Below are 21541 nucleotides of genomic sequence, written 5' to 3'. Positions count from 1 at the left end.
TTGGGCTGCTCTTCCCACTCACGCCGCACCTCCCCTCCACACCTTTGCACAGGCCACTCCCTCTGCCAACAGTGACCTTACCCCCACCTTCTCCAGCTGCTGGCTCCTTCAAGGCTCAGAACAAGTGGCTCCTCCCCCAGGAAGCCTTCCTTGATCTGCCGAGCCCCAGAGTACGGTCAGCCTCTCCCGAGCTGAGCCTGCTCTGGCCCTGGGCAGACCCTCTCCCGGGACTGAGGAATAGTTCCAGGCTCTGAGTTCCAGTTCCAGCTGCCCTTTGACCAGGTCACCGCTGCCCCCACCCCCCAGGGCAGGGAGTGCCCAAGGAGAACAGATAAGCCATCCACTGTGGTCTGAGTGTGAGCCTGTGGGTGTGTCCTTACCTGTGTGTGTATGGGCTCTGCACATGTGTGTGGGTCCAAGCCTGTCTCCCTGCGTGTGCCCCTGATCTAGGGCACCCGTGCCTCAGAAGGTCTGCGAGCGTTCCCTCCAGGAGCCTGTGCGGCTGTCTGTGCCTGCACTCGTGTCTCCACGGCCCTTCGGTCCGTCCGTCTGTCCGCTTCCTGCGTTGTGTGCGGCCACCGTGATTAGCTGGCACTCCTGGCCTGGACTCTGAGCTGAGGCCCTCGGCCCGGAAGGCCACCAGTAGAACTGGAATTGTCCGCAGTCCCTTGAGTCCCCGCCCACTGGCCACAGCACACCCGTGGCCCTCCTGCTCTGCCCGCACCAAACGTACCTGCTGAGTAGGTAGACGCTGTCCCTTGGCAGGACCCGGCCACCAGGACAGGCCGCCGCGCGGGGCCTGCGGAGCCGGCCGAGGCAGGGAGGCCTCTGGGGCAGCCAGAGCCGGGGACCAGCAGCTGGGACTTCCCAGCTGTGGCCAGGGCCTGCCTTGGCCCACCGGCCCCACCCCCAGCCCCACCCCCCCAACTGACCCCTTACTTTCACTTTCAGAAACGTTCCTACCCCCTTCCCATTCCAGCGGCAATCTGTCCAACCTTTGAGTCCTGGCCGCCTGGGGCCCGGTTCAGGGAGCGTGAACAGGGGCGTGCAGGCAGGCGGTGGCCGCTGCCGGGGGCGGTGGCGACTGCCAGCAACCCCGGCGGTCAGATCCAGCCAGCCCGAGGCCACCCAGCCCTACAACGGCCCAGCCTGGAAGGACTCCTCCCTCCAGGACAGAGGTGCCGGCTCCAGGCCTGTCTGCCAAGCTCCTGCCGAGAGTCCCTGCCTGGCACTGGGGGCCGGGAGGCCCGAGCTGGGAGCGCAGACCCTCCCCTCCCCCCCGGGATCCAGTTGGAGAATTTTGGGGGGTAACTGAGATTTCCCAGAAGACGCAGACCCCGTGAGGCTGGGGGGATTCCATTGCCAGCGTTCCAGGAAAAATCTTAGGGGAAGTCCAAGGAGGACAGACCCAGGCCTGTCTCACCTGGGCTGGAGCCACGGGGCCGGGGGGGGGGGGGGGGGGACAGGGGGAGGCGCCCTGCCCTGGCAGAGATGGTGGGAGGACAGGGACCAGCTCGTCCGAAGGCTCCCGAACGCAGACCTGCAGGCTGGGCCGCTCAGACCACAGACCCTTGTCCCTCCCCGCCCCGCAGGCCAGAGGTCAGAGGCCAAGGGCACGCAGGGCCCGTGTCTCCTGGGGCCTCTCTCCTCGGCTCGGGCTTGGAGACGGCCGTCTTCTCCCCGGCCCTCACACGGACTTCCTGCTGTGTGCGTCCGTGTCCTCCCTCGTCTCCTCTTCCGCCAGGCAGCCCGGACCGGACCAGACCAAGACCCACCCCCCCGGCCACGCTTCGGCTTGGGCTGAGAGGCCCGTCTCCAAACGCAGTCACGTTCGGAGTCACGGGGGGTCAGGACCGCAGCGTCCCCTGCGACGCTGCAGCCCCTTGCTGCTCTCCGCAGATGGGCCCAGGTGGGCCCAGGGACCCCAGCTTCTCCTCCTCCAGGAAGCCCTCTGGCGTGCCACCTGAGCCATTAGCTCCGTGAGCCCCGGGCTCCCCACTCCGAGCTAGGGCCGTAGGAGTTGCAGCTCAAGCCGGTTGGGTGGGCTTCGCCCCACTCAGCTGGCCTGCCTGCTGGCCTCCTGTCCCGTGCACCTGACTGCATCAGGGACTGACAGATGGGAGGGGCACCCATGGTTCAAGGGACAGAGGGCGCATCCCCATGGGGCGGCATCCCAGGGCTGTCCGATGGGGTGTCCAGTGGGGTGCTGGGGCAACTCTGTCCTGCTGGGGGCCCTGCGGCACGGCTGGTCCCCACCGTCTGGCACTGGCACACGGACCCAGAGAGACACAGGGGCCTGCTCACGGCCACCCGGCTGGCTGTACAGAGACCAGGCCTCCCGGCCAGTTTTCTGCCTCTGAGGCCAGGGCTATCCCCAGGGGGGACCGGCTCTGGGGACCCTGGGGACCCCTCAGTCTCACCCTCCTGTCCCCCAGCTCACGGGGCACGTCCCCGGACCTCCCAGGGAGGGTCGCCTCCACTTGAGAGGTCCCGGGAAAGCTGGTGGTGCCCAGGGCCTGGGGTTGGCCTGGACGTCTCCCTAGGTCCCAGCCAGGCCCCACGTCTGCCCAGGCCTGCCCCCACTTCCCAGCAGGAGGCTGTAGTGCTTCTTGTATTCTACTTCCATGGCGTTTTCCCCGAATCCTGAGTAAAGCCCCCCTGGAAAAGCCCCTGGCCGCCTGAGAGGCGCCTCGGGCCCTGGCTGGGCAGGCAGGTCAGGGGAGGGTGGACAGGAGGCTCCCGCACCCGGTGGGGCACGGCTCGGCCTCGGGAGCGCCCCAGTCCGCCCTGTGTGCCCCGGCGCTGCGGTTGGGGTGAGCGGGCTCGCCTCGCAGGAGGACCTGGCTCCCAGGGCAGGACAGGGCCCCTCCCCCGATGCCTGCCCGTCCTCAGGCTCCTGGGAAGCCGGGCTGCCTCCGCGAATGCAGAAGCCACAGGCGGCAGAGTCCACCGCGGTGCGCGGGCTGGGGCCCTGGGCTCCCGCAGGCCCGGCTGGGGCCGGAGTCGCATCTGGGAGCAGGAGGCCTGGGCCGCGTCCTCTGTGCCTAACTGGCTGGGGTCCTGGGCCTCTGTCTGAGCCTCAGTCTCTCCAGAGATGAGGTGACCCGTCTGGGAATCCCATCGAGTAGCGACGGGGGGAGAGGCGGGGCTTAACCTTGGGCGGGGCGCCAGTCTCTGGCACCGCCCCCCGACCCCCAACCAGGACAGTCGGCCTGGCTCCGGTTGCGCTGGGGCCCTGCCGGGTGTAAATGCTGGGGTCCCGTGGCTGCGGGTTCCCGAGCTGACTGGGGAGCCGATGGCAGGGCTGGGTGCTCTGCCCGCCCCCTGGGCTGCCTCCCTGGTCTGACCCCCGCCCCCCAGCTCACCCCGCACCCCCGATTATAGGTCGCCTTCCCCGAAGACCCGCGCGGTTATTACATGCCGGGCGCGCTCCAGAGCGGCACTGTGGGCACTGCCGCACTCGGGTCTCCGGTGCACCGGGGACTCGGAGCCCAGCTCTTTGTCAGCTGCCGGCCCTCGGGAAGGTCGGGTTTAAACGGGCGTCACGCTGCGGGGGAGGGTAAGGATGCATTCTCCGTACACACCACCATCGCCCACCCGATGGTCCTCACCAGGAACGGGAGAGCCCCCCCTCGCGCAGGCGCCTTGTTCTGCGTTCCCAGTGTCAGCGAGCCCCGGCGACACGTCCTACGCAGTGTCTGCCCCGACCCCGCCCCTTGGGGACCAGACCCGGAGGGCCTTGAAGGACAGCCAGCACCTCTCTCACCTCGCAGACCTGGGGAAGGCCCGCCCAGGCGGCCGGGGCCCGGGCAGGGGCCCGCGGGCGGGAGAGGCTAACACTCCAGCAGGACCCCCAGCGGCCAGGCAGACGTTGGCACTTCAGCCCCCCCACCCCACCCTCTGCTGCATGTGGGCGAGGGGCTGTTTTCGGGAGGAAGGCAGGTTGGAGAAGGTGCCGGGTTCACCCCCGAGGCTGGCGAGGCCCGCAGGGAGGAGCGGAGGGGCCTGAGTCTCTCCTCCCGGTGCGTGCTCACTGGGCAGGCTCCTCCCGGCCTGGGCCTGCTGACCTTTATGTCTCTCCGCCCCCTGCCAGGCCCTGGGCTCCCGCAGGCCCGGTGGCCAGGGAGCCAGGCTGGGAAGATGGGGGAGGGGGTGGAGGGGTGGGGAGGGGACCTGGAGGACTCTGTTCCCCTCAGCCTGGGGCGGCTGAGGGGGAGGTGAGCTTGGGGCCCCAGGCAGGCCCCTGGAGAGCCCCCGGGCCGCCCGGAGCTCCGCCTGCACCCAGAGCTCCCACGTGGCCTGCCACTCCGCCCCTGGCCTGGTCGGCCCGGGCTCCGCGCTGAAGCCCTTGCCTGGAAGGCCACTGGCAGGACCACGGTTGTCCTCAGCCCCTCGAGTGCCCACCAAGCACGCCCGCCACCAGGAAAAGCCTTTATTTCCACTTCAAATCACAGAACAAGGGGGGTGGGACCCCGGCGGGGGCCCTGGCCGAGGACGGGAGAGGACGGGGCTGTGGGCCCGGCCTGACTCGGTGGGGCCGGAGGCAGTGGCCCGGCTCTGTCCTCTGCGCACCAGCCCGGCCACCTGGGACGCGGGTCCTCCCCGCCATCGGGGGGCGATGGCGGGGTTGGCAGGGACAGCGGAGCCTGGCCACGTCCTTGTCCTGTCACTGGGCCGCAAGGGCCTGGCTCCCAGAGCCGGCTCGCCGGCTGCCGGCGGCGTCCGGAGCGGCGTCCCCTGGTGCTCCTGGCAGACTCGGGGCGGGGGCTGCAGGGACACCAAGGCCCTGTGTCGGCGGGGCTGCAGGGCCGCGTGTGGGTGGGGAGGCCCCTGTTCCCCACGGCAAAGGAGGGGCCCTGGGTGTGCACCTCTGGGTCCAGGGGGCGGGGAGGACCAGGCCAGGCTCTGGGCGCGAGGGCGGCCTCTGGCCTGACGCCAGAACAAGAGGTGATGGACGGGAGGAGGCCAGGGCAGGCCGGGGACACCCCAGGACCCAAGTCCCATGCCCCCAAGGGGCTGCCCCGCTGCTGGGAGAGGAACTGACAGCAGGTGCGGGGCTTCGGGGCGGTGAGGGGGGCTGCGGCGTGGACAGGCCACTTCTGGGCCCAAACCTCAGGGGGTGGCTGGCCAGCCAGGGCTGCTGAGGGTGGGGGCCGGGGCAGGATGACATCTGAGGAGGGGGAGAGGGCAGGCAGGGCGCTAAGCAACCCCGGTGGAGGACAAATTCATTTCCTCACCAGGGGACAGACGCCCCCTCATGTGACCTGCAGAGGTCCCCTCGGCCCCGCCCACTGTGTGACCTGCGTCCGGCCCAGCTCCTGGCTGCACACCGCCTCCTCCAGGAAGCATTCCGGCCTCAGCTGCCCGGGGCCTCCCACTGGGGCGCCCGGGGACAGGACGGGAGCCTGCCGTGGGCTCGCACGTCTGCCCCACACGGGCACCTGGGCTGGGTCCTGCCCAGACCCCCTGCCCTCACCCCTTCCAGGCCCTAGGGGGCAGCGTCGGGCCGGGGGAGGGAGGAGGCAGACGGGGTGCTGAGGGTAGGATGTCAGCCGCTCATCTGGCAGATACTCACTCCGCCCTCCTCTGCGCCCTGCGCCCAGCGTTAGGCGGAGGGACCTCGGGTGCGGGTGGGAGAGGGGTGGCGGCAGGCCCGGCGGTGTCTGGGCTCCTAAGCAGAGGTCTGGCAGGAGGTGGACTGGGGTGGGGCAAGCAGGCGGGGGTAGGGGGGGGGGGGTGGAGGTCCCGGGTGCAGGGGAGGGCAGGAAGGAGGCCCCGCCCCTGACCCCTCCCCGTGGGCCCCCAGGCAGCCCTCACTCACCAGCAGCGCCCTGGATCTGGGGGGAGCCCCGCTGGGCGCCCTCGGGGGGCCACCGCAGCTCCCCGCTCTCCACGGCGCCCGCCTCGCTGGGCTCCACCACGATGGACGGCAGCCGCGGGCCCAGCCGCGGGCCCTGCTCCCGGGCGCCGGCCGCAGCCTGCAGGAGGGGCGGGCAGGGGTCAGGGCAGTGGACGCCCAGGGCTCCCCGCTCCCTCCCACGCCTGCCCTGGGGCCCTCACCCCCCCCCCCCCCGTGGGCTGTGCCCCTCCTCCACCCCACCCCACCCCTGGGGCCGGGGCACTTGGCACTTGGGGTCACAGCTCTCCCCGAGGCACCATGCACCCCCTTGGGCTCACCCCTCAGGCTGGTCTCCCAGACAGGAGCCTGAGGCTGCAGAGGTCAAGGACACAAGGGGTCAAGGACACACGGTGAGTGAGCCCAGGGACTGGGCGCAGCCCCCAGCTGCCTCCCATTTCCCGCACAGCCCCAGCTCGGGGTCTTCCCCGCATGGCCCTGGGCCTCCTCCCTGCTCAGAGGAGCTGGGAGGCTGTTGCCATGGCTACTGGGCTCCTTGTTCAGTGCCCACAGGAGTGCGGGGGCGCTTCCCCGGCCCCCTGCGCCCACAGCGTCTCCGCCTCCCATTCAAGGCCTTCCACGGTGGAGGCTCCGGCAGCCAGCGCTGCTCCCCGGCCGGCCCTCCCCCTCCCGCTGCCCAGGCTGGCCTGCAGGCCCCAGCCCCACGCCCCTGCTCAGGCGGGTCCCTTCCAGGAGCTCCCACCACCACCTCCTTCACCCAGCAGGGCGGCTGGTAGGTGGTGTCCGCACTCCCCCAGCGGCACGAGGGCCTTGGGGACATGCAGGCACACGCCAGGCGGGGCCGTGCCGAGCTGTCCTTGAGCCCCAGCAGAGCCACCTGAACACGTGCTCAAATGCACATTCCCGGGCACCCCCCCCCCGACTCTGGGCGGGGCCCAGGGATCAGCATTTTAACCCAGGGCCCCAGGGGGCCTTGAGGTGTGAGAACGGGTGTCGCTGTGCTGGGCTGTCTGTGGAATCCGAGGACGAGCAGAGCAGGGGCCTCAGCCACACCCCAACGACCGCAGCAGCCGGAGCATCCCGGGTTTTCCTGCTGGCCTGCGGGTCCAGGGGCTACGTCCCCCTGCTCCCCAAACCCTCCCCACCCACCATGTTCCGTCCTGCCTCCTGGGGAAGCCTGGCCAACCCCCGACCCGAGGTGTCACTCTGCCCGGAGGGCGACCCTGTCCAGCAGAGCTCGGAGCTCCAAGGCCTGGGGCCCCCCGTCTGCTCCTGCCCTGCCGGGGAGGCTGTGCCCATGACCCCGTGCTGCAGACCAGCCCGGGTGCCACTCTGCCCTGCACCCCCCACGATGCCACCCACAAGGCGGACTTGGAACGCTAAGACTGTGCTCCTCGGGTGGCGAGCTCACTGTCAGCTGCATCAACACCCTTGTCCAAAAAAACCAAAGCCCTAGAGCCGAGGGCAGGGGGCTGTGGCATCGCTTCACCCAGCAGAGAGAAAACGGCCCGAGGGTCAAGCTCTGGGGTCCCCGGGGTCCAGGGCAGCTCAGCCGTCAGTCGCTCTCCCCATCAGACCCCTACATAAGAGCAAGTGTCTCCCCGTGCAGATGGGTAAACTGAGGCACGCCCCAAGACGTGGGCCGGGACCGGAGGCTGACTGCCTCCTGTCCCTCAAGGCTGAGGACCAGCACCCCGGAGTCCCAACCACTTACCTTTCCTGCCCGGCCTTCGGCCTCCTCAGCTGGGCTTGGCTCCGGCACGGCAGGCTGGGGACCGTTCATGCTGCCGCCGCCGTGGGGCTGCAGGGGGACAGCACGCAGATGGACGAGCAGACAGAGGTCTGTGGTGGGCCGGAAGCTGGGCCCCACCCCCCTCCCGGAAGCCTCCCACTGCTCCAGCCGCCTCCCCGCACGAGCCTGGGCCCCGCGCCCACGGCCCAGCTGGACCTCTGTCAGCATCAGTCCTGGCCCCAGCCCACCACCAGGGGGGCACGGATGGGCACCGGCCTGCTGCACGCGGGGCAGCGGGCAGGGGCGGGAGGGGTGAGGCTGACCCAGCCTCAGGACCCACTGAGGCTTCCCGGAGGAAGGTCAGCTGGTCTGAGGCCTGGGGGACGCGCGAGAGGCGGCCAGGCCAGTGGGGAGGAGAGGTGTTCTGACCGGGAGACAGCGGTGGGGTGGGGGGGTGGTGTGGAGACGGGAAGCACCCACGTGGGTTTCCGCGGCTGGGAGCTGCAGGGGCCAGGTGCAAGGCAGCCAGAGGCAAAGGCGCCCAGCTCCCTGCTCCCCCCCAGAGCAGACGCCCCCCCCACACCTGGAGTTGGGCCCTCAACCCACAGCTGAAGGGAGGCCCTGCTTGCCTTGGCCCGGCCTCGGGGCCAGGCGCCCCGGCCTCGGACGCCCCACCGGAGGCAGCAGTGGGGTGGGCCCCGGCAAGCAGACGCCTCCCTTTGGCCCTGCTGTGGGGGGAGCCGGGCCCCAGGCAAGGGGGGATAGGGGGGTGAGCTGGGCAGAGGGTAAGCGGTCATGGGCTCTCCGAGATGGGCGGGGGAAATGCCTGGGACTTCCTGCTGGTTGTGGGGGGTGTCCTGTGGGTGCCCAGCAAAGGCGGGGGGGGGGGTGCTATTCTGGGAAGTGAGGTTTCTTTCACCAAACACCGGACCGGGACAGCTCAGTCCCCACCGAGACCCAGGGGAGGGGAGGGGAGGGAGCACAGGCTGCGCTGGGCATCTGGGGCAGAGGGCAGCCAGGCCACGCCCACCTCGACTCCACCCCCCCCAGAACCCCCCGGGGCCCACTGCTCCCAGCTCTGTCCCTCCAGTGAGCCCCTGCCAAGATCTCGTCCCAGGAGCCCAGGGCGGCAGGGACAGAGCCGGGACAGATGAGAGAGAGAGAGAGAGAGAGAGAGAGAGAAGAGGCGGCGCACCGCCGGCCACAGACAAAGCCGAGAGTCCCCTCCGGAGAGAGACGCGGAGAGAAGCAGCAAACCCAGCGAGGGAAAGACAAGGAGCGGAGAGTGGTGACCGACGCAGGTGGCAGAGCCCTCACCCTGGGCGGGGCCAGGGGGCGCCCGGCGGAGAGCGAGCGCAGCGCCTAAGGGCTGCCTCCCCGCCCCGCGCCAGGCTCCAGCGCCGGCCGGGTCACCGGCCCACCCAAGGCTCCCACCGCCCACACCTCGGGGGGCTCCCAGGTGTGTAAGGCCAGTTGTGGGCGCCGCTCGCGCCCGATGCCTGGCGCCCAGCAGCCGAGGGCTCACCGGGATCCCCGCGCCTGCCCTTTCCCCGGGAGCTCCGACTCAAACCCCCCCAGTTGCCCTCCTTCCTTCCCTCCCGCTCCCGCTGCTCCTGGGCCGCTCGGGCGCACCGGGGCCGTGGGTTGGGGAGGGGGCGCCTTGTGCCCTGCAGCTCACTCACACTCACCGCACGCGCCGGATGCTCACGCCGGGCCCGCCGCGCTGGGCTGGGCGCTGCTGGCCTGTCGCGCCCTCCCTGCCGGCGCTCGCTCCCCGTGCTCCCCGCCCACACGCTCTCGCTAGCCCGGCCCCGCATCCACACTCACGCCCCTCCGTGCTGCCGTCCTCCCGGCTCGGCTCCGCTGGCAGGTAGGACAACAGCCTCAGCCTCTTTGACAAGACCCTTCCCCGCCCTGCCCCCCAGAACCTGACCACGGTCCCTTGAGACCCAGAGCCTCAAGTTCAAGGTTCTGGAATTCAGGAGACAGAACTGGGCGGGGCCGGATTCATAGAAAGAGGGCACCCTAAAAACGGAAGGTGTGAGGAGGACAAGGAAAGGTGGACAAGGAGGAGGGAAGGCCAAGGAGCGCCCGTGTGGGGGAGGGCCACCTAAGCCCTCCCGACCCCTTCAGCCCCAACCCCATCCCCAAAAAGGAGCAGAACAGCCTGGGACAGTCTCCTTCAGTTGGGCACTCAGGCCGCACCCTGGAGGCCAAGGTACGGACCCTCCGGTGTGCGTGGTTTCCCGAGGTTCCGCTGGTCCGCCTCCAACACCCACCTCCCACCCAGCACCCCGGGCCACCATCCGGCACCCACTTCTCCAACCGGCGTCACCTACCATGCAGCACCCAGCATCCTCCCCAGCCACCAGCCACCAGCCATCACCCCCTTCCCCAAATCCAGTCGCCGTCCACCGTGTGAACCGCAGGCCCCATCCATGACTGCCCTCACCCGCCGCCCGCCAAGCCGGCACTGACACGCTGTGAAGATGCCTGCCAGCCCCACATTCGCTCGTCACCCCCCATGCACCGCCCGTCCGTCCACCCCCGGGCACTGGCCACTGCCTGGCAGCTTCCCCTCAGCATCTAACAACTCTCCGTCCACCCACCGTTCACTCACCTGTCTACTGCAGGTCGCTCGTCAACTGCCGACCTCCCGGCCACCTGCTGTTTATTCATCCAGATTCACCCCCCCCGTCCACTAGCCCCCTCCCACCCGGTCAGCCACCGTTCACCCGCTGACCGGCACACTCGGCCACCAGTAGTCACTCACAGCCCTTCCCCCGCTCCCAGTTCTGTGAGCTGCACCACCTGCCGGCCGCCTTCCCGTCAGCCACCACCCACCCACCCACCCACCCACGTCTCCCCCTCCAGTCGCTGTCCACCTCTCCGCACCCTTTCCTCATCCAGGTGGGACGCACTGTTCATCCCAAACCCACCCAGGCATCACCTGCCACCCGTCCCTACTTACCCAACTGGAAGATTTACCGAGCGCCCCCCTGCCCCCCCCACCCCCGGTGCCTAGCATTGTGCCCAGAGCTGGGGCCAGAGCGCGGGGAAGCAGCGAGCACCCGCCCCCCACGCCACAGCCGCCGTAACAGCCCACTCGCCGCCCGTCGGTCCCCCACGCTTGCACCCTCCCCATCCGATGTGCACTCGATACGCATCTTCGTGCATGCCCCGTCCCGCCCCCAGCCGTGCGTCCCTCGCTCTCCGTGCGCACCCGAGCCATCCCCCTGCCCACTAGTCCATCGTCACATGGTCGCTGCCCTGCCGTCGCCCGCCTCCTTCATGCCCACCACGCGCATTCACGCGGCCCTTCTCCAAGCAAGGGGCGGCCACGGATCCTTTAACCTGCACCCACCAATCACGAGACCACCACCTGTTCACCCCAAGCCCACCTGCTACGCGCTCACCACTCGCCTCCCCGCTGCACTCCCACGGCACACGGCCCACCGCCCGCCCGTGGGCAGCCGCCCGTCCACTGGCGGTCTGTTCCCCCATTCACACACCGCCCAGCCGCTGCCCGCTTGTCCGCCGCTCACGATCCACTCGTCACCCACGTGCGTCCCCCCGTGTCTGCATCTGTCCCTCCGTTCGCCAGGGGCGGGCCATCGCCACCACCCACCTACTGTCTGTTCACCACGCACCCCCGGCTATCTGCAGCCGGCCCACGACGGGTTCCCTCGGTGTCCGTCAGTTCGTCCATCCACCCGTCTTCTGCCCACCGACAGCCTGCCTGTCCGTCCACCGTCGCTTGCCCAGCTGCCATGGCACAGATGTGCGCACCGCCCACCGGCTTCCTCCCGCTCTCGTGCTGACACTAGTCTGTCCCGTCTGCGGTGCGTCCCCTAACCGTTCCCCCCCCACAGGTACCATCGCACCATTCACCCAAGAAGTCACCTCCCGGTCCAAACACTCTGCCCCGCCGCCTGTCCACCCCCCTGCCACCTTTCCTCCGTGGTCCTTGTGTTCTGTCCTCATGCTGTCCACACACACAGGCCTCAGCCAGCTGCTGTGAAATCCATCCCCGCCGCCCAGCTCCACCCCTCGGCCAGCCGGCCGGCCGTCTTCTCGCCATTCTCTTGCCCATTCCTTCACAAACTATACATTTTATATATTGACAAATAGTAATAGTAAACATTTATTTTTTATAATGCTATATATTTTAAAGATTTTATTTATTTAATTTTAGAGAGAGGGGAAGGGAAGGAGAAAGCAGGAAACATCAGTGTGTGGTTGCCTCTCACAGGGCCCGTATGGGGGATCTGGCCCACAACCCAGTCATGTGCCCTGACTGGGAATCTAGCAGCCGACCTTTTGGTTCTCAGGCCGACACTCAGTCCACTGAGCCGCACCGGCCAGGGTGTAATGTTAAACCGTTGTTACTAGTTCTAGTGCTGGGTCCTGGGCTCATCAAGACGAGTAAGATCCCATCCACCTTCCCGGGCTGGTGAATCCAGGGCCCGACGGTCCGCACAGGGAGAGAGACCAGACAGAGAGGCGTGGGTGTGGAGAGCTGTGTGTTGTGTCAGACTCCCCGTGCCCTGCCTTCCGGGCCCCGGGCGCTGCAGCTCTTTGCACAGGTCCTTCTGGAGGAGCCCTGGGGTGGGGGTGTCACGGCAGGGTTCGCAGAGTCCGGATCTGGGCGGGCTGCCCGTCACTCGGGAGAACTCCTGCAGTGGGTCTAAGGTGAGGCGAGACTGGAAAAACAGGTTGGCACAGGCGGTGCAGGGCTGGGGCTCCGGGGCTGAGGGACCGGTCCCTGGGGATGGGGGGCCTGATGTCAACACGGGGCCCGGGAGGTTTTAGGCAGGCAAGCCCACCCCACCCCACCCCGAAATACACACACACTGATCACTCGCTGGAAAGCCCCGGAACCAGAACCGGAAGGCGATGCCGATGGTCACTGCCCAACGCCCAGACCCCTCCTTTCAGCACCGCCAGTGCTGGCCTGCTCCCGCCCCAGGGCCACCTCACTCCTTTCCACTTGGGCAGGAATCTCGCTCTGTGCTTGTTAAGAAGGGTGCTAGCTGTCACCTAAGGCGCTGGGTGTCATCCAAGGTGTTGGCAACGGGCGCCACAGCTCCTGGGGGTTGTTCTTGCGCGGTAGCGCTCCGCGGTGGAGCAGAGCGGGGGACAGGAAGCCTCTTATCGGATGGGCCCGCGGAGTCAGCCTGGAGGCCCATCTTGGCCTCCAGCCTCCCATTCCGCGCCGCCTCCTCCCTCCCGTCGCCCCTGCCCTCGGGAGCCTTTCCGCAGGGGCCGAGAGATCTGGAGGCAGCCGCCGTGTCCTGGCCTCGCCCGCCCGGTGCTGTGTCCCCGGGAGGCCCCGCCACCCGGCCTGGCCTTCGAGTCCCTGCCAATGCGGTAGGAGGATGGAGGGGGCGGAACGAAGACCGAAGACCGACCGCCTCTGACACTGGGGTTGTTCCCTTCGCAGCGCCCTCGGCCACACATCCCCTCTCCGCGGCGTGCGTGGAGGGGAGGGCAGGGCAGCGTCCCCGGGCGGGCCGCGGGTGCTGCGGCCGAGGGACCCGGGCTCCGGCCAGGAAGGAGGCCCTGGCGCCCTCTTGTGGCCACCCCCGGGTACAACACCCGGACTCCTGGAAGGTCGCCGCGGAGCAGAGCGGCGGGGCGGCGTTTGGGCGTTCCGCTGAGGGGCGGTGTGCGCACCGCGGTCCTGCACTCTGCCCTGCCGCACTGGCCCTCCGGGGACGCAGGTCCAGACTGACCCCTCTGCCTCTGGTGGGCTGGTGGGCAGGAGGTCGCGCGTGAACGTCCCAGGGGAGGAGTGGACGGTCCTAGCAGAGGTGTTTCTAAAAGGCCAGAGTACGCGGCAGACCCCACCCAGGAGCGAGGCGCAGCACAGGGCGCCCTTCCCGGGGGTCTGGGGCCCCAGCGCGCCCGCGCACGCCGAGCCCCAGGACCAGCGGGGGGCAGGTCATGGGGGCAGGGCACCTCCTCCCCCAAGCCGGACTGGGGACAGGGGAGGACCCGGGCCTGTGCCCCGGGCCTGCGCTGCTGCAGGTGCGAGCCTGACTAGGGGGCCGGGTCGCATGCGGGACTGAGGCGTGCGCTGCGCTGACAGCCGCTCACCGGGGAACCCGGGGCTTGGAGCGCCACCCGGAGGAGAGGGGCGGATGGGCATCGGTTCAGGCGGGCTGGGCCCGTCCGAGAACTGTGGTCTGGGAGGAGGTGCGGCACCTGATTTCCCGCGTGAAGGACGGACGGGTGACCCGGGACAGATGCGGATGGCAGCGACAAGGCAGCCCAGGTGTGGGGCCACGCGAGGGGGTGAGCTGGAACTGCTGCTGGGACCCGCGTGGGGGGCAGAGAGCCGTCGAGGCCACGCCACCGAAGTCACCCACGGCTGGGGCCATTCCACTCCACCTGCGCCCCCCCCCCCCACCGTAGGGGACAGCGTTGCCACCTGCCCTTCCGCCTGTGCACGGAGAGGCTGAGGCTGCGCAGGGTTCACGGTCCCGAAGGGGTGGGGCAGGGTTTTCATCTCGAGCCTCCGGAGGACTCGCCCACTGACTGCCAGGGGCAGAAGGCAGGACCCACCGGGCCAGCCTTGGAGGCACCCCAGGCCTTGCCACAGGTGACCACCCCGTCCCCACCCCACCGCGCTGCACTCCTGACCGCGGAGGTGGCGACAGGTCCTCCTGTAGGAGGCGTGTGTAGTGGGCAGTGACAGTCATGAGTCACTTGTTTTGTTTTTTAAACCCTTAACCAGAGGACCTTTCTTCATTACTTTCGAGTGTGTGTGGGGGGGAGAGATCTGTTGTCCCACGCACTGATGCATTCACGGGCTGACTGTCGCTTGTGCCCCGACCCCAAATCGAACCCGCAGCCTTGGCGCGTCCGGAGGAGCTGCCCCGCCAGGGCGGAGCCACTTTCGTGGAACACACACGAAGTTGACACGCGCCCCCTTATGCGAATGTAGGTTGTGTAGCATGGAAATGTTCTGGAAGGATGCCAGGCATTGCCCAGGGGCTTTGCCTCACACCTTCGGTCGTGCGGACCCCGAGGACTGAGGAGGCCCGGCGCAGAGACGCGGAGGAAGCTGCGCAGGGTCGCAGGGCTGAACGGGGGCGGGGCTGCGAGTGGGAGTCCGCACCTGCCGCGGGCTGCTTCCGCCGGACTGGGCCGGCCCTGGGCCGCGCCTGCTGGGGGAGGGCCGCGGCTCTCCTGCTCCCCGCTGCGTTGCCTCTTGGTTGGTGCGGGGTTAGAGGCCGTTAACCCCGTTCCCGGTGCAGGCTCAGACGCAGACCCAGAGAGGGAAGGGGCTTGACTCAGGGCTCACAGCGCAGAACTGGGGGGTCTCCCCAGCCTCTCCTGCTTCCCAAAATCCGCTGCCCACAGGGGAGTCCTGGAGTCATCCCTTCCCCCACCCCCGCCCCGGGGCGCCGAGTCCTGGCGACCGCGAGATGGGCGTTAGGCAGAAACTGCCGGCGCCCGGGTAGCCTGCAGTGCAACCTGCGCTTTGAGCCGGCGGGAGCAAAGACCCCCTCTCGACCCCCCTGCACGCCTCGGGACAAAGCCTTGACAGCGGGCTGGGGGAGAGGCCTCAGCAAAATCGGGGGCCCAGGGGAGGGCAGCGGGGAAGGAGAGCAGTTCCGGCACCAGCCCGCTGGGGGCTGGGCGGGGCTCAAGGCCTGAAGGCCTTGCGTTCAAGGCTTGGGCTTCAGCTTTCGGCTGAGAGGTGGGGCCTGGCACGGGAGATCCCGCGGGGTCTCTGAGCCGGGAGCGGTGTCCTGTGGCGGCGCGGTGGGGGGTGGGGGAGGGAGGAAGCGCAAGCATGAGGTGCGCCCCGCCCAGGCCCGGGCACCTGCTTGCTCTACCTCCCCGCCCTCGCCCAGGTCCCAGCAGCTCCGACCTCCAGCGGGTCATTCAGCCTCGCGGGCCACCCTTTCCTCGAGTGTTCATTCACGAAACCCGCGGGGCGATGCCCGCCGCACCAGGCGCTCCTCTGGAGTGGGAACAGAGGCCCCCAAACCTGAAACCCGGCGTGTGCGCTCTGGGCCCGCGCAGCGCTGCGGGGGAGGGTGGGGAAAGGCCGGAGGAACTGGTGGGGGAGGGGTGGCCCTGGTCCTAGCCCAGGTCCTGGCCGGAGAGGCCCGGCGTCCGGACTCCCAGACACGAGTCCCTAGGGGTCCCTGCGCATGGGGTCTTAAAGGCCAGTTTCGGGAGATTATCTGCTGGGTTCTGCGAGGGGCTGTGAGACCCGTAAGGATAACCGCCAGGCTGATGACGAAGTGAGCCGTGGAGAGACCCCTACGCCCGCCTGCGCATTATCTCAGTCCGCAGGTGGGGCTCATTACCTCCATCCACCTCTGGCGGGGGGCAGGGGGGTGGAGGAAGCGGGGAGGGTTCATCTTCCCGCGGGCTGTCAGGTGAGGCCGTGCTCTGCGCCGCAGTATCCCAGCTGGAGATGGGCCATGAAGATCCTCGCACCCTGGGCTCCCTCCCTCCCGGCTCACCCAGCCCTGGGGGTGGGGCTCCAGCAGGCTGCCCGTGAGCGCGCACCTCGGCCGGGAGCAGAGGCCCTCAGCACCGTTCCAGCGGCTCTGGGCCAGTGGGTCGGGAGTGCATTTCTGACAAGTGCCCAGCAGCTGACGGTGCTGGTTGGGTCGGGGACCACAGTGAGATGCACAGGGTGGATGGGGCGGCCAGAGGGGCAGGATTGTCTGCAGTCTGCCCCTCGCCCCCCCCCCCACCCCGGACTCCTCTGTGCACAGCCCCAGCAGAACAAGTCGGCCTTGCAGCCTGGGGCCGTTCCTGTGCCCGGCCGTGCCCAGGCCTCTGCTGCCCTAGCTCCCATACTGACCCCCGATGCCCCTGAGCAGGTCTCTCATCCAACCGGAGCCTCAGTTTCCTTATCTGGGCAGTGGGCGGGGACGAGGCTGTGTGGACCGTGGGGGACACAGAGAGGCCTCTGGGGTTAGTGCCCGCATGGGGGTGTTCTCGGGAAGGGGACACCAGCCTGGGCTAGAAGGAGGCGCCTGCCGCTCTGAGGAAAGGCTCTGCGCAGCGGGTGGGGGTGGGGCTGGGGCTGCTGAGCCCCGGGTCCTGGACTCAGGCGCCGCCCTGCCATTTACCAGCTGTTACTCCAGTGCCTTGAGCATCCTCCGTCTGCTCTTCTGGAAAAAGGGGGCCAGCCCTGTCCCCACTTTGGGGACCCTGGCCGGTCGGTCTGCACGGTGCTGGGCCTGCCCAGGGCACTCGGCTGTCTGCACTCCAGCCTCAGGACTGTTTGTACTCCTCCCCAAAGGGCCCCCCCACTCTGGGCCCCGCCTCCAGCCCCCTCCCCCGGCCCAGCCTCCGCAGCGCCCCCTCCAGGCCTCAGGCGATTCCCCTCAGTGGTCTGCAGGCTCCTCCCGGAGGTGAATTCTGTGCCCCTTTGTCCCCGAGGCAGCAGGGAGCTGTGGAAGGCTGCTGAGCCAGAGGGAGATGTGAGGGTGGGGGAGACTGCTCTCGGGGCAGGGGAGAGCCGCAGCAGGGACAGGGGCGCACCAGTGGTGCCGTGTTGAGGGGCACTTTGTCTCCCTCCCTCCACCGTCACCACCGTCATCCGTCCGTGTCTGCTAGTATGAACGGATGACTGTCTGCAGGTAAGGTGCCCTGGGTCACTGCAGGCTGGCCCCCTGCCCCCCGACCTCGCAGGAGGAAGTCTCACGGAGACCTGCAGGGGAGGGTCTCCGCCTGCTCTGCTTCCAGCCAAGGAGCTGGGGGCCCAGAGTCCGGCCGGCAGCCCAGTCCTCTCACCCAGCCTGCACGGTGCCCCTCGTGGGCAGCTCCTGGGCACTGCCAGGGTGGTGCTTGTGGATGCAGGGGACGTCCCTGCAAGGACAGGCAGGGACAGTAGGGGGGAAGGGCTCGCCCCAGCTCTGCACCAGGGTGCCAAAGAAACGGCACACTGGAGAGTGGCCCGTCTGACCTGTTCTCCCTCCTCCGGCCACCCTCCTGCCTCCTCCCTTCTCACACACACACCCGGTCGGTGCCTTCTTCGTGCCTGAGCCTGGCAGCGTATCGGCTCCTGCCCCTGACTTCTCCACGTTGTCAGCTAAGAGGTTGGGGACAAAGAGAAGCACCCTCAGGAGGAGCCGTGGCCCACAGGGTCAGGTGGCAGGAAACCTCAGGAACCACTGCCAGGGTCACGGGGGCCACAGGACCAGGTGGAGGTGACCAGCAGGTAAAGCTGAGCCGCTGCACTGCCTCCCACTGGCCCAGCCTCCCCCTCCCCCGAGGCACACACAGGCCTGCACACCCCTTGCCCTTCCCTTCCTGGCTGCGCCTCGGGCTCCCCTGCCTGGAAAGCGGCACACCTTGCCTTCTTCTCCTTCATGTCTCAGGTGCAGTTGTCGCCGCTGCTCGGGGGCCTCCCTGCGCTCCCCGTCTGCAAGGCAGGCCCACCCCCTCGCCATCACTCATGTGTCCACTTTCTTGGCAGCCCTCACCTCGCTCCGAAATTCTCTTTTTCTTGGACACGGGTCTGTGGGCTGTCCGCAGGCTAGAGTGGACGCTCGGCGCCCGTCTTGGCCGCCGCTGTGCCTGGGCACCTAGAGTGGCGCTGACACGTAGCAGGAGCCCAGAAGCTTTGGTTGGTTGAATGAATAAACGTCCATCGTTTCTTAATGGCTACGTGAAGTTCCATACTAGGCACGCAGTTATTTATCTGTTTGTCTACTGACGGACACTTAGGTTTTCATCATTTTAGTCACACGTAACCCCGTGATGACGACACTGCCCACGGGAGCATATGAGTCAGAGCCCCAGCAGGGCCACAGGGACGCAGGGCAGCGGGGACAGCATCAGTGTGGTCTGTTTGTGGAGGGCGGCAGGGGCTGGGGCAGGGAAGGCACGGGGGCTCCCGAGGCTGGCAGGGCCCGGGGGCTGTGGCCAAGTCTCTGGGTCCTCTGGGGGCAGCAGAAGGGCGGGGGCAGAACCTGGGGACAGCTGCTCCCCCAGAAGAGGGGTCCAGTGCCCCCCTCCCATGGGCACAGCCCATTTGGGGCACAAAGCAGTGGAGCGGGGCAGGGGTGGAGCGGGGACCTGGGTGGGCAGAGGCGCACGTCCCCATCACCCTGGTCCTCTAGGGAATGTGTGCACAGCCAGGGCACACGGTTGTCCCACCGGCTCCTCATGGCCATGGACGACCACAACTGGGCAGGGCACCGACCTGCAGCCTGAGACCTGGGCACAGGTGCGCTCTTCAGATGAGGTGGGAGTGGGGGTGGGCAAGGGGGAAAGTCCCCTGCAGGTCGTCAGCCACGGCCCTCCTCCGCTGGCTCCTCAGCTGCACTCTTTTTGTGTGTAGCCTTGGTGCGAAGACCTGGAGGGACCAGAGGACCTGAGTTCTTTCCGGGCCTGTGGTCATCAGTGGGCTCCTCCCCTTTTCCCAACAGAAAAACCACTGAGTGCCACAGGGAGTCCGGGACTCCTCACCCGGCCCCCCAGGAGGCCCCCAGGTGTAGAGCTGACTCAAGTTCCCTCTGACAACTGGGACCAGTGTCCCAGGCAGCACAGGGACCCCAGAACTGGCCCGTGGGCAGGGGCCCCCACCACTTCTATGCGTCAGACGCACCGCTGTCCCCTGATGGAAGCAGTCCGTGCTAGGACTCGAGCCCTTTGGGGAAGTTTACCTGCCTCTGGTCCAAAGGAAAAGAGGAAACATTCTCTCTCCTCATTTTGGTTAAAAACACCCTGAAGGAGTTCCCTGATTGGCCTGGCTTCAGTCACACGATGACACCTGATGAGGGTTTGGACAGCTGAGCAGCTGGCCCCTGGGGACATGTCCACCCTGCATGGCGGCTCCTCCTGGACTCCACGATCAGAGACTCACAGGGTGTGAGGGAGCGGGAGGGGTGCCAGGCGGACAGACACGAGGACTGCCCGGCGAAGGAACGGCGACCTCTGTCCAGCGTTCATGTTGTAAAATGCACCAGGACACCACGTTGGAATTCAAGAGACAACATGCGGATTCTCAAGTGAGCTGTCAGGTCGCTGCATGTAGACTGTCAAGGGCGATGCTCGGGAGCCCACCCCAGACCTGGAATAAGGGGTGAGAGGAAGAGAGTGGGCCTGGTGACGTGGTCGTGCTGGTGCCCAGCGTGCGGGGCGTGCCGTCCTTCACCTGAAGCCTAGCGCGGAAACAGAGGCACACAAAGATTTCGCTTCCATACCCACAGGTACCTGCTCTGCAGAGAACTAAGGACAGCTGCAGGGGGGACTGGGCCTGATCTGGTCCAGGGAGTTATGCAAGGCTGCCCTGGACGGATTTGGATTGGGCCAAGAGAGGGCAGCTGGGGAGGGACATCTAAGGGGGAGGGCTTGGCAAGTGCAAAGGCCCTGGGGCAGGAGGGCATAGGAACAGTTGAGGCGTAGCAAGGAGGCTGCTGAGACTGGAGTCAGAGACGGAAGAGGGTGAGGACCAGGCAGAGGGCAGTGTGGGGCAGAGCCTGTTAGGTCGGCAGGTGAGAGGATGCACGGCCCTGGTGGGGATGTTGTGGGGACAAAGGACGTCATTACACTCACTTGGGGTCAAAGACAAAAACAGGCTATTCCAGACAAGCTCAGACATCAGCCTTTTCCTTTTCGTCTCCCCCTTTTGAGGTCTTACACACACAGTAAAGTGCACACATATTCAGAGCACGGTTTGATTGTTTTATTTATCTACAGACCCACGCAACAAGCTGTGTTCGTCTGATCAGGACGCGGAAGGTTCCTACCTCCCCAGAAGTCTCCCTCGCGCCCCTTCCAGTTCATAGTCCCTCCCCCAAGAAACCGTTACCCTGACCTCTACCACCAGGGATTGTTTTTGCTGGTTTTCAAGAAATTAAGGTGTGATACGTAACAGTGATATGCACCGCTCTTCAGTGCACACTTGGAAGACTTACGTGTCTGCGCCCCTGCGTAACCGCCACCCAAATCAATTTCCAGTAGCTCCGAGCTCCCTCCTGCCCTTTTCCATCCATACCTCCACGGAGGAAGCCATTCTTCTGGTTCTCGACTCCGTGAGTTAGTTTTGCTACAGGCTTCCTTTAGCTCTCCGCCAACCCTTTACCTGCGCCCCCAGCTGCTCCATGCTGCCGCCCTGCCCCTTCTGCTGAAGCTCCTTCCCCTCCCGGTCAGGGTTCCCGCAGCCTTGCACCCTCGCTCCCGCCCTCACGCATCCATGGCCTCGGTGACCTCCCCACGAATCCGAAGCGCCCCTCCTCTAAGGATTCTACGGGTTGGTTTGGGTGTGGGTAGTCTCCATCATCCTTCTGCCCCGCCGCCCAAATGAGCCAGCGACCTCAGTACCACCAGCGACTCGCTGGGCAAACCCAGGGTGCGGACAAACAGCCGGCCGCTTCTTTCCAAACTGCCACTCTGCGACATTTGTGTTCGCGGGAGACCTAAGTTGGACCCTGGAACTGGAGGAGGCCGTTGAGGCGGGCACCGCGAATTCACCGGACGCTGGGCTGCCGCCTCTCCCGCAGCCCCGCCCTGTCCCGACCTCAGTCCACGTTCCCAAAGGCCGCTCCGGGCTCGCAAGAACGCCGGTTAAATCCCGCCCCAGAGCTGCGACCGCGGGGCGGCCCCGAAGCCCCAGGACGGCCGGGGCTGCTCCGAGCCTCGTGCTGCCCGGGAACCCAGAGCCGGTGCCGGCCCGGCTCCCGCACCCAGGGAGCAGGTCCGCGAAGGGCCGTGCACGCTGCCCGGACCCCCTCCGCGCAGGCGCGGGCGCCGCAATCTCGGCGGCGCACTGGCTCCTCGCGCGCCCCGCCCCCCGGCCCCGCCCCCGCCTTCCCAGCATCCCGGCCTCCCTACGGCGAGCGGCGAGGTCCGATCCGCCGGGAGCCAGGAGCCGGGACGCAGGGGCGGGGCGGCGCGCTGAGGTCAGCGCGGCGACGGCCGGCCCCGCGGTGGTTGGCTGCACCCGCGCTGGCCGCGCCCTGGTTGGC

General features: G+C 67.8%; 1 protein-coding gene across 2 annotated transcripts; it reads right to left on the bottom strand.

The window, feature by feature from the left end:
• Positions 1–4353: 4353 nt before the first annotated feature.
• LBHD2 (LBH domain containing 2) lies at positions 4354–9352 on the bottom strand. Of its 2 annotated transcripts, XM_036014133.1 has the most exons (4): positions 9278–9352; positions 7572–7658; positions 5822–5978; positions 4354–4767 (listed from the first exon to the last, which is right to left on the bottom strand). In XM_036014133.1, the coding sequence occupies exons 2-4, from the start codon at positions 7638–7640 to the stop codon at positions 4667–4669; spliced, it is 327 nt and encodes a 108-aa protein (XP_035870026.1). In that variant the 5' UTR covers positions 7641–7658; positions 9278–9352; the 3' UTR covers positions 4354–4666. The 2 variants fall into 2 exon arrangements, with proteins under 2 accessions (XP_035870026.1, XP_028362105.2); XM_028506304.2 differs by lacking the exon at positions 9278–9352 and having other exon boundaries at positions 7572–8017.
• Between the last annotated feature and the right edge of the window lie 12189 nt (positions 9353–21541).

Source organism: Phyllostomus discolor, chromosome 1 (assembly GCF_004126475.2).
Source record: "Phyllostomus discolor isolate MPI-MPIP mPhyDis1 chromosome 1, mPhyDis1.pri.v3, whole genome shotgun sequence".
In the NCBI taxonomy this organism is placed as follows: Eukaryota; Metazoa; Chordata; class Mammalia; order Chiroptera; family Phyllostomidae; genus Phyllostomus; species Phyllostomus discolor.
The sequence above is the reverse complement of the archived record's forward strand: the minus strand, read 5'-3'. Positions and strand labels throughout refer to the sequence as shown.